Source organism: Nannospalax galili, unplaced genomic scaffold, assembly GCF_000622305.1.
Source record: "Nannospalax galili isolate Female #2095 unplaced genomic scaffold, S.galili_v1.0 scaffold800, whole genome shotgun sequence".
In the NCBI taxonomy this organism is placed as follows: Eukaryota; Metazoa; Chordata; class Mammalia; order Rodentia; family Spalacidae; genus Nannospalax; species Nannospalax galili.
The window spans coordinates 1152100-1164735 of record NW_008347125.1 but is presented as its reverse complement, the minus strand read 5'-3'; the positions used below and the strand labels follow the sequence as shown (position 1 = coordinate 1164735).

The window sequence follows — 12636 nt, the reverse complement described above, 5'->3', positions numbered from 1 at the left end:
ACTTGATCATCCACTATGGAAAACAGTGTGGAGAACTCTTAAAAAACTAAAAATGAACTTACCATATGACCTGGTTATACCATTCCTTGGCATATACCCAAATGACTCATCCTATTGCAGAGATACTTGTACAAACATGTGTGTTGCTGCTCTTTTCACAATAGCTAGGAGATGGAAGTAGCCTAAGTGCTCCTCAATGAAAATGAGGTACATTTACACAGTGGAGTAAAGAAGGATGTGATAATAAAATTTGCAGTAAAGAAAGATGAAATAATGAAATTTGCAGGTAAATGGATGGAACTAGAAACTGTTATAGTATGTGAAGTAACACAGATGCAGAAAAAAATTTACCATATGTTCTCCCTCATATGTGGATCCTAGCACCAAATCCTGAAAAGTGACTATGTATCCAGACATAACTGCGGACCCAATAATGAAAAGGAACCAGGGAGGTAAAGGAAAAGAAAGAACCTAAAAGAGAACAGTAGGAAACAGGCGTTAATAAGGGAGATATGGATAAAAATGGGGTTATTTTAAGAGGAGGAGGGAGGAAGGATTATACAAGGAACTTTGGGGATAAAGGAAAGAAGGAGCTCAAAAGAGGTAGGACCATAGGAGAAGGGTATTATTAAGGGAGAAAGGGGCTAAATGGGGGCACCTTAAGTGGGAAAACTATGATGGAGGAGTGAGACATTGTGAGAGATAAGTAACTCCTAGCTAGTTTTGAAAACCAGAGGAAACCATATTACTTCTACAACCTACTGACAGATTATACATAGCAGATCAAGAAATATATGTCTAGGTAAGGTTTATCTGAGAACAAATGGTCTTTGCCCAAGATTTATCTCCATGACACACAGTAATTAAAAATACCAGACTGGTGGAACTAACCTTCTTGGGTGTGTAACAGACATACTTTGAGGCCTATAATAATTTGGTGATCAAGGAGGCTGAGGAGACCCCACCAGATGGACTTAAACCAGTGTCCAGCCTACAAAGAGGAGGATCAACACAGAGGAATCATTTCCTCCATGCGTCCAAGCAAAGCCAACCATGGTCGAGCAGGACCTTTGACTTATTTTCACATAGGCAGAACTGGTAAAAGAAAAGAGCCAGGGGCTCCTCCTGAGCCCTGTGACCCCTGAAGAACAGACCCTCCAATGAACTAAAGAGTAAAAATAAATTGGTTTATATGGGCCAACAATATGGCCTCAAACATCCAAAAGGAAAGTATAACCAAAGACTAAAGTGGTCAATATAATTTCTTAAGAGTCCATACGCATAGCTAAAGGCTACATAAGAAGCAACAATGCAAGACAGGCGATACCTTCTTTTGAATTGTTGGCCAGGGTGGCCAAAGTGACTACCAGATAATAACCCAGCATAGAACTGGGAAAATGAACAGCAGACCCCAATCTTATCTAAAGGAGTATTGACAACTGATTGCTGCTAGAAGAAGAACAGCTGACCCTCCTAAAACAAAGACCCCTATATAGGCTGACTAGATTCACCAGAAGGGCAAGTAGTATGGAACAGCTGGGGGTCCCAACAAAACAGCAGACAGTAGCAGGGATATCAGAGTATAAGGGCTCTAGTGGGGGAAGGGAGGCTATGGGAGGGTGCTATCTGGGAAGTGGGTGTATGGTTGAATAAGATGGTTTGGGATGTACTGTGTAGTATACACACATACACACACACAAAAAAATCAAATTTTTTAAAATGTACTGTATTTGAGGAGGAAGCATGGAAATTAATGTCATGCTAATTAGTAGAGGTGATAAACATTAACATTGAAATCTGCCTGATGACTTTATAGACATACACAGGCACCAAGGAACCAAGTGCAATCGATTATGACTAGTAATAATCAGATACATACAGATTAGAGATGCATGCGCCAACATCTCAGTGTTAGTAGCAAAAACAAAGAGTCCGCAAGAAACAGTATATTCTAAAATGACATGGAGATCTTTTTCAAAGGGTAAAAACTTACTCAATTTTATGTCTTGCAGGGCTTATACTGAGTTCAATATTGTATAACTCTATTAACTCAACTGTGAACCTAGAAACTTGCACCCACTTGTGAAAGAGATGCCTTGCTCTGGAGTGTGTTACTGAATATGTTAAATCTGTAGTTATTAAAAATGCTTCTAATCATGTAGTTACTAAAAATTTTTAAAAAATGATTAAAAAATAATAATTCTTCAAAGCATAAAAAAAGAACAATCATAAACATGATCAAGGAATTCAACAAATTTAAAGAACACATGAACAAACAAATCAAAGAACTCAAACAAGATAGGGATAAACTTCTGAATTCACAAAAGAGATAGAAACACAAGAAAAATCAGACAGAAATGAAGAAGGAAGTGCAAAATTCAATAAGCCAACTTGAAACAACAGGGGAAAGCCTCACCGCTAGAATGAATGAAATGGAAAACAGAATATCAACACTGGAGGATAAAGCTGAAAAATTGGACCACTCAAGAAAAGAGTATGGAAAATTTAAAAAACACAGGAATGGAATATGCAAGAGATGTAGGACACCATGAACAGACCAAATCTATGGATCATAGGAGTAGAGGAAGGAGAAGAATTTCAGGTTAATAGTATTGACCAGCTCTTAAACAGGATTGTAGAAAAGAATTTCCCAAAATTAAGGAAAGGCATCCCCATACAAATACAAGAAGCACATGGAACACCAAATAGACAGGATCAGAAAAGAAACTGCCCACAACATATCATAGAAAAACACTAAATGTATAGAACAAAGGGAGAATACTGAAAGCAGCAAAAGAAAAACAAGCCACATGCAAAGGAAAGAACATCAGAATTACAGCTGACATCAATGCAAACTATGAAAGCCAGAAGACCCTGGACCAAGGGATTTCCAGTTCTACATGACAATAGATGCCAGCCCAGAATATTTCACCCATTGAAAATGTCTATTACAGTTGAGGGAGAAAGGAAAATCTTCCATGACATGAATAGCCTGAAAGAATACATGTCCACAAAACCAGCTCCTCAAAGAATTCTTGAAGCACTATAAAGAGCAGAGAGAGAAACAACTATACCCGAGGGGCAATGAAAGAGACTAAATAAAGGTATAATTGAGGAAACACAAAATTAGACAGAGAACACAAACAGCAATCAAAAGGACTGAAACCAATACACATCTTTCATTAATAACTTCAAATATCAATGGACTAAAGTCCCCAGTCAAAAGACACAGGCCAAGTGAATGGATTAAGAAACAAAATCCATCTCTTTGATGTCTGCAAGAAACCCATGTCACCTTCAAGGACAGGCACTACCTTAAGGTAAAAGGATGGAAAAGAATATTCCATGCAAATGGCACTAAGAAACAAGCAGCGGTTGCAATTCTAATATCTGACAAAATAGACTTCAAAGTGAAACAAATAAGAAGAAATAAGGAGAGTCAATTCATTCTGATCAAAGGAACAGTTAACCCAGAAGATATAACAATCCTTAACATATATGCACAAAACTCTGGTGCACCCAAATTATAAAAAACACTATAGGACTTTAAGACACAGATTAATCCCAACTTGGTAATAGTAGGGGACTTCAATACCCAACTGTATCCATTAGAAAGGTTAACTGGACAAAGAATAAACAAAGAGACATCTGAATTAAAGGATACCATACATCAAATGGACTTAGAAGACATCTTTCGAATATTCCACCCAGGCACCAAAAGAAAACACTTTCTACTCAGCACCCCATGGAACTTTTTAAAAAACTGACCACATGCTGGGCCACAAAACAAACCTCAACAAATATGAAAAAATGAATTAATTCCATGCATTCTATCAGATTACAATGCAATAAAGCTCAAAATCAACACTGGACAAAGCCCTAGTCACTACACGAATTCTTTACAAACACACACACACACACACACACACACACACACACACACACAACAAAAACTCTGGGACACTTTAGAAGCAGTCCTAAGAGGGAAGTTTATAGCTCTAAGTGTCTGCATTAAAAAATTAGAAAGAGCCTAAGTAAATGATTTAACACTGCAACTCAAGGCACTGCAAAGTCAAGAACAAATGAAACTCAAACCCAGCAGAAGAGAAGAAATAACAAAAATCAGAGCAGAAATTAATGAAATAGAAACAAAGAAAACAATACAAAGAATCAATGAATCTAAGAGCTGGTTCTTTGAAAAGCTAACAAGATAGATAGACCCTTACCCCAGTGAATCAATAGAAAGAAAGAGCAAATCCAAATGAACAAAATCAGAGATGAAAGGGGAAACAACACAACAGCCACCCAAAACATCCAGACCATTATAAGGGAATATTTTAAAAACATATATGCTACTAAATTTGAGAATCTGAAAAAAATGGATGGCTATCTAAAATCCTGGGAACCACCAAAGTTAAACCAAGAGGAGATCAACAGTTTACAAAGACCCATAACATATAAGGAAATCAAAACAGTAATACAAAGCCTCCCAACTAAAAAAAAAACCCAGGTCCAGATGGATCTACAGCAGAAGTCCACCAGACATTTAAAGAGGACCACCAACCAATGCTACTTAAATTATTCAAAATGATAGAAACAGAGGGAGAACTCCCAAATTCCTTCTATGAAGCCAGCATCACTCTAATAGACAAACGGGGTAAAGACACAATCAAAAAAGAAAACTATAGTCCCATATCCTTAATGAACATAGATACAAAAATTCTCAACAAAATACTTGCAAACCACATATAGGTGTACATCAAAAAAATCATTCACCATGATGAAGTGGGCTTTATTCCAGAGATCCAGGGATGATTCAATATTTGCAAGTCAATAAATGTCAATAATCATAGAAATGGACTCAAAGACAAAAAATACATCATCATTTCAATAGATGCGGAAAAGGTTTTTGACAAAGTTCAGCATGCATTTGTGTTCAAAGTCCTAGTGGGAACTGGACTGGAGGGAACATACCTCAACATAATTAAAGCTAAATACAACAGCCCACAGCCAATATCATTCTATTGGACAAAAATCTAGAAGCATTCCTATTAAAATCAGGAACCAGACAAGGATGTCCTCTATCTCTACTTCTTTTGAACATAGTGCTTGAAAATCTCACTAAAGCAATAAGACAGGAGAAGGAAATTAAGGGAGTACTAATTGGAAAAGAAGAGGTCAAACTACTCTTTGCAGGTGATATGATACTATACCTAAGAGATCCCAACAGTTCCACCAAAAAACTCCTAGAACTGATCACCACTTTCAGTATAGTGGTAGGTTACAAAATCAGTCTACAAAAATCAGAAGCCTTTCTATGTAGCAATAAGAAGCAATTAGAGAAAGAATACAGGGAAATGCTCCCATTCACAATTGCTACCAAAAAAAAAATCTTGTAACAAATCTGACCAAAGACACCAAAGATTTCGACAATGAAATTTTTAAATCATTAAAAGAAAGAGATGGAGGAAGACACCAGGAGATGGAAGGACCTCCCATGCTCATGGATACAAAGAATTCATATTGTGAAAATGACCATTCTACCAAAAGCAATATATAAATTTAATGCAATACCAATAAAAATTCCCATGACATACTTCGCAGAATTAGGGAAAAAAATCCTTAAATTTGTATGGAAGAACAAGAGACCCTGGAGAGCCAAAGCAATCCTGAGCACAAAGAGTGACGCTAAGGGGATTACTATACCAGATCTCAAATTATACTACAGAGCTATAGTCATCAAAGCAGCATGATACTGGCATAAAAATAGACACACAGATCAATGGAACATCATTGAAGATCCAAACTCAAGTACATGCAATTTTAGCCACCTGATATTTGACATAGGTACCAAGAACACACAATGGAGGAAAGACAGCATCTTCAACAAATGGTGCTGGCAAACTGGATCTCTACTTGTAGAAGCATGAAACTAGATCCTTATCTTTCACTTTGCATAAGTGTAAACTCCTAATGGATCAAAGACTTCAATGTGAAACTGGAAACCCTGAAACTATTTGAAGAAAATATTGGCAGTAATCTACAAAACATATGTGTAGGAAAGGATTTTCAAAATCAGACAGAACTTGCTCAGGAATTAAGGTCAGCAATCAACAAATGGGACCTCATTAAACTAAAAACTTCTGTATGACAAAAGAAACAATCAAGAAAGTGATGAGAAAACACCCAAAATTAGAAAAAATCTTCACCAATGATACATCTGACAAAGGTTTAACATCCAGAATATATAACGCAGTCGGCATCCCTATTCCCTATTGGCAATTTGGTTAACCCCTTCAGAGGATGGCATAATAAGAATAGGAAGTAGGAATTGGCTAAGTATGTAGGATTAAAAAAGACCCCAAAGAAATGTAGCCAGTTGCTTGGCTAAAAGTCAATATGTCCTTTGGCCTGTTAGCAACATACTCTGTTCCAAGGCCAAAAATGTCAAAAGTATTTGGGAGCTTGTATCTAATCCTTAAGAGATTTTAGGGTTATCTCTTCAGAGAGGGGAAGGTTGGAGGGGAGGAAGTGGGCATGGATTTGGTCAAAACACCTTATATGCATGTATGAAATTCTCAATAAAGTTTTTGTATATATATATAAAAAAAACTCAAAAAGCAAAAAATCCAGAAACCAAATGACTCAATTAAAAGATGGGCTAAAGATCTAAACAGAGAGTTCTCAAAGGAAGAAAAAAAAGATGGCTAAGAAACATCTCAAAAAGTGTTCAATATCTTAGTAATTAGGGAAATGCAAATTAAAACCACCCTAAGGTATCACCTTACCCCAATCAGACTGGCTAGGATCAAGAGAACAAATGATACCAAATTCTGGGGAGGATATGGAGAAAGGGGAACACTCATTCACTGCTGGTGGGATTGCAAACTCATGCAACCTCTATGGAAAACAGTGTGGAGAACTCTTAAAAAACTAAAAATGAACCTACCATATGACCGGGTTATACCACTTCTTGGCATATACCCAAAGGACCCATCCTATTGTAGAAGATTGTACAAGTCTTTCTACAGTGCTACTTGCACAGCCCTGTTTGCTGCTGAAACCACCTTAATGTCCATGAACTGATGAATAGATAATGAAAATGTGGTGCATTTACACAATGGAGTTCTATCAAAAAACAATAAAGATGAAATAATGAAATTTGCAGGTAAATGGATGAATCTATAAACTGTTATACAAAGTGAAGTAACACAGACTCAGAAAAACAAATGACATATGTTCTCCCTCATATGTGGATCCAAACATCAAATCCTTTAAAATTCCAGGTCCTTTTAAAAGGATGATGCTGTACAGCAGTCCCTTCTGCATGAAATAACTACCATCATCAGGACTTCAGCTGCATCTGATCGTTAAATATCGTCACAATTGGGCTTGTTGATGGTTGTGTTCATTCATTAAAGAGGGTTAAGCAGGGTCATTAGGCCCTCACAGGATTATCCAGCCACTCTTCCCAGCCAACTGTATGTAATTTAGCCCTTATCACATATGGCCTCCTGGATTTGGGAAGGGCTAAATTATGCAATCTTGGGAAGGCTAGGAAGAGAAGGCATGACCCATGCTGGGTAAAGGCTTTCCAGTGTGCATACCCTCAGGTCATACATACACCTCAGCAACCCCTCAGTTATCTCAGTAAGTAAGCTCAATAAATTCATTTTTTGCCAGTAAAACTTTAATCAAACATTGGGTTTACACTAGAACCTTAAAAGGAAATAAGCATTGCTTAGCATCCCCAAGAAAAGAAGTCTCACAACAGATGGAAAATTTATTTGTTAAAGCTATTATGTCTCATAATTATTTTTTTAAAAAGAAAATGAGAATGTAAATGAAGTTACAATGATATGGGGATGGAGATATCTTCCAAAATAGACAGAGAAAATGAGAAAGCCTAAGTAAGTGATGAAGGTATGTGTAAGTTTTGTTATGATATACAAAGGATGAGACAAAAATAATGTACACATAATCTTAAAATTTCTATGATCATAGTTTAGTCAACTAGTTTAAGGAACAAAATATATATCTAGTCAAGGTTTATCTGAGACTATTTGTTTTTTCACCCAAGCCTTATCTACATAGCACATGATAATTAAAAGTATCAGACTGTGCTGCCAGCAGGGATAACACAGTAGAAGGGCTCTAGTGGGGGGAGGGAGGCTATGAGAGGGTCCCATCTGGGAAGTGGGTGCATAGTTGAATAAGATGGTTTGGGATGTTCTGTGTGATATATGCACACAGATAAAAATCAACAAATTTTTAAAAATGTATTATATTTAAGGAGGAAGCATAAAAGTTTACGTCATGTCAATTAATAGAGATGATGAACATTACCATGGAAATCTATCCGATGACTTTATAGACATACACAGGCGCCAAGGATCCAAGTGCCAACAATTATGACTAGTAATAATTAGATGCATACAGGTTAGAGATGCAGGTGTCAACATCTCAGTGTTAGTAGCAAAAACAATGAGTCTTTGGAGATCTTTTCTGAGGGTTAAAAATTCATCCAATTTTATGTCTTACAGGGCTTATACTGAGATAGTTGAATAAGATGGTTTGTGATGTCTTGTTTGATACACACACACACACAAATCAACAAATTTAAAAAATGAATTATATTTGAGGAGGAAGTATAAAAATTTACATCATGCTAATTAGTAGAGGTGATAAACAGTACCATTGAAATCTACCCGATGACTTTATAGACATACACAGGTGCCAAGGACCTGAGTGCAACTGATTATGACTAATGATAATCAGATACATACTGATTAGAGATGCATACACCAACATCTCAATGTTATTAGCAAAAACAATGAGTCTTTCTGTAAGAAACAGTATATTTTGAAATGAAATGGAGAGCTTTTTTAAATGTTAAAAACTCATTCAATTTTTTGTCTTACAGAGCTTATACTGAGTTCAATATTGTATAACTGTATTGATTCAACTGTGAACCTAGAAACTTACAGCCACTTGTGAAAGAGACGTACTCTTGCTCTGGAGCGTGTTACTGAATATGTTAAAGCTGTAATGAAGTGCTTCTTCTAATCATATGGTTATTAAATTTTTAAAAAATTAAAAAAATAATTCTTCAAAGCATAAAAAAATATCAGACTGGTGGAACTAACCTTATTTGATGTTTAACAGCCATAGTTTGAGACCTATACTAATGTGGTCAGAGAGACTTAAAGGACAGTGCTTGCCCCTTGCCCTCCAAGGTTGACTATGTTCCAGGGGAGTATGGAACATCTCTCAAAATGTCCTGTAACTGTGGTGAATCATCTGTCCTCTTCTACAGGGAGGACATGGAGACCCCACAAGATGGACTTGAACCAGTGTCCAGTCTACAAAGAGGAGGGTCAACTCAGAGGAAACATCTCATTCATGCTACCAAGTGAAGCCAGACATGGTTGAGCAGGATCTTTGACTTATCTTCACATAGATGGAACTGGTAAAAGAAAGGAGCCAGGAGCTCCTCCCAAGCCTATGTGACCCCCGGAGAACAGATCCTCAAATGACCTTAAGTGTAAAAATAAACTGATTCATTTGGGCCAACTGTATGGTCTTAAACACCCAGAAGAAGTATAACCAAAGAATAAAGTCATCAGTATATTTCTTTAAGCGTTCAAGGCTTCCCAGACGTTAGCCATTAGGCTTAAGTCCATATAAAAAGTTAGACAATTATTTCTCATTGATGATTTTGTTCCTAATCAGAAAGTGTGGCTCAGATTTAAGACTTCAATCCCTGTCTAGAACTTGTAATGCTAATTACTCTTGCCTTTACTTCTCCTTCACATCTCCTATTCACCAGTCAAGGACTTTCTTTCCCCTCTACAGATAAGAGTTCTGCAATTTTGGAGTGTTTTATATAAACCCACTAAAGGGGTACTCCAATTGCTTTACCCTGCATCCCTGTTCAGCATGGAAGAAGCCAGAGTGGTCTGTGTCCCGATTCCCTATTGGCAATTAGGGTAACCTCTTCAGAGGATGGTGTGATAAGAATAAGAGGTAGGAATTGGCTTGACAGGATAAAAAGACCCCAAAGAAGAAAAGTAGCCAGTTTCTTGGCTATAACTCACAATGTCTTTGGGCCTCTTAGCAACATCTCCATTCCAAAAGTCAAAAATGTCGAAAAGATTTGGGAACTTTTATCTAATCCTTAAAAGATTTTAGGGTTACCTCTTCAGATGAGGGAATGTTGAGTAGCCAAAAGCCCCATAAAAAACAAATAAATCAAACAAGACGAAAGAGTACATAAACTTTTCAGAAAAAAAGTGATGGGGATATATGGGAGGAGTTGGATGGGAGGGTGTGGGCATGGAATTGTTCAAAATACCTTATATGCATGCATGAAATTCTCAGTAAATTATTTATTTAAAAAAGAAAGAAACAGAATGACAGTAAAAAAAATTCCAGCATTTACACTAAAATATATCTGTACTCATGTAAGTTAGGAAATTAAATTATTGAAATCTCACTGGAGTGACTGACTATGAAAATCTGATGAAGAAATGAGGTTCCCTGATAAGAATTTCAGCATGTACACACAATGCACACATATATAGAAGCACAGACACATATTTATGTGGAGAACCACTGCTGCCAGATGAGAATTTTAAGCATACTGGGGACTCTAAGGATTACAGCTATTAGGATAGTAGTATTTTTTTTCACAAAGTACATCTGTGCTTAGTTCTTGTTCACCATTCTGTCCCTGGAACATATCATCACATACATGTCTATCAGATTTTCTTTCCTTTATCACTAGACTTAGATTGCTTACATGGATCTAGACCCTGTTACATCCCAGAATCTTGCATGTGTAAGGCTAATGCCCTACGACACTTGCAACTGTCTGCCTTGCAAAGTTTATTCAACATCATGCTAATTTTGAATAATCAACTAATGACTAGGTTCTAAGAGAAAATTTAAAATCCACATTATAAGAATCACGTTGCTTATTTCTTCCAGTTCATAACTACTTATCTACACTAATAAGTTCTTCTTGGAGTCCTGCTTTGTTGGTAAGAATGTTTAATTGTTTTTACATTTTAAATGTGCACACGCATGTCCTGTATTGCACATGTGCAACGCTCAGAGGACAACTTGTGAGAGTTGTTTCTTTCTTTCTGCCATGTGGGTCCTAGGGATCAAACTCAGGTCATCAGGCTTAGCAGCAAATGCCTTTACCAGCTAAGCCATCTTGCCAGTCTAGAATTATAAGATTTATAACTAAAATATTTCCAATCTGATGTCTCCATACATTTACTATATTCGTGCCTTCAAAGATATCTAAAACTACTTGGGTAATCTGGAACCATAAATATAGGTAAGAATTTGACAAAGAATTGGAAGTAAAACTGGTTAGGGTCAGGCATCTAGAAACATCGTGTCTAGGAGCTCACTAGAGAAACACTCCATGGAGTTGGAAGTGTTTTCTTACTCCTATATTGGTTGTCTTAAATCCTTCACAGACCATTCAAATTTAGCCTAGCTCCTCTTCTTCATCTTTTTAATAAAAACATAAATACATATAAAAAAAGTAAAGAATATAAACTTTGATTATCCAGACAACTGACTAGATTTGAAATTTAGTTTGAGTTAGCAAACACATCCTAATATGGTTGCAATAGTGAATAGATGGGTATAAAGCATAAATGTCTAAGTGTAGTATATGATGGAGCCTCACAAAACTCAAACTACAACCAGAAAAATGGTTCAGTGAGTAAAGGAACTTGCCCCACGACTTGAGTTTGAACCCTGGGATCCATATAATGGAAAGAGACAACAGATCCCTGCAAGTTGTCCTCTGACCTCTATATGTGCCCTCCCCTCTCAAAAACAAATAAATGTAATAAAGATTATTTTTAAAAACTAAAATAATGCATAGATCTATAACAGGCAAGCTTAATTATTTCTTTAAAAATTATACAGTAAGAAATTCAATCAATACTAAATATTGACAGGCCTGGTGGAACAGCCCTATAATCTCAGCTGTCTGGGAGGCTGAGGCAAGAGGATCTCAAAGCCCTACATGGGCTACAGAGCAAGTTTGAAGCCCGCTTAGGCAACTTAATGAGACTCTGTGTCAAAATTTATAAAAACGTTAGAACAGAGGATATAGCTCAGTGGTGAAGTGCTTGTCTGGCATGTTTGAGACGCTGGGCTCAACAGCTGGGAGCATATAAACAAAAAACCTAATGGTACAACCAGAAGAGTGAGAGATGAAAAGGAAGAGGAAGAAGGGTGGGAAGGAGGATCTTGTGAGCAGGACTGAACTCTTCCCATACAGAGGAAAGGTGACGAGTAACAACACTGTCCTCATCAAACAGAAAGTTCCTCTTTCTCAAAATGTATCATTGGAATTGTTTTTCTCTTTTATTTATCAAGAGACTTGGATTCTTACCATCAAAGTCCACATCGCCAACTAATTTAGTCTTTCCTGTCATAGGATCTTGGACATAGTTGATACCCACATCAAGACTGCAGTGCCTTCTTTAACCATATCAGATGTAATCAACTTGGGAATCCCTGAAAACTAAACAGTTGTAAAAAACTTAAATGATTACACTTTGTCTTTTTGAGACAGGGTCTCCCTGTAGCCTCAGCTGGCCTGGA

At 36.9% G+C, this 12636-nt stretch overlaps 1 protein-coding gene across 1 annotated transcript in view; it reads right to left on the bottom strand.

The window, feature by feature from the left end:
- Positions 1–12636, bottom strand: part of Mthfd2l (methylenetetrahydrofolate dehydrogenase (NADP+ dependent) 2 like) — a 174194-nt gene that overhangs the window by 21176 nt on the left and 140382 nt on the right. Inside the window, 2 exon segments of the mRNA XM_029568504.1 lie at positions 12425–12499; positions 12502–12549. Coding sequence (XP_029424364.1) covers positions 12425–12499; positions 12502–12549 — 123 coding nt within the window.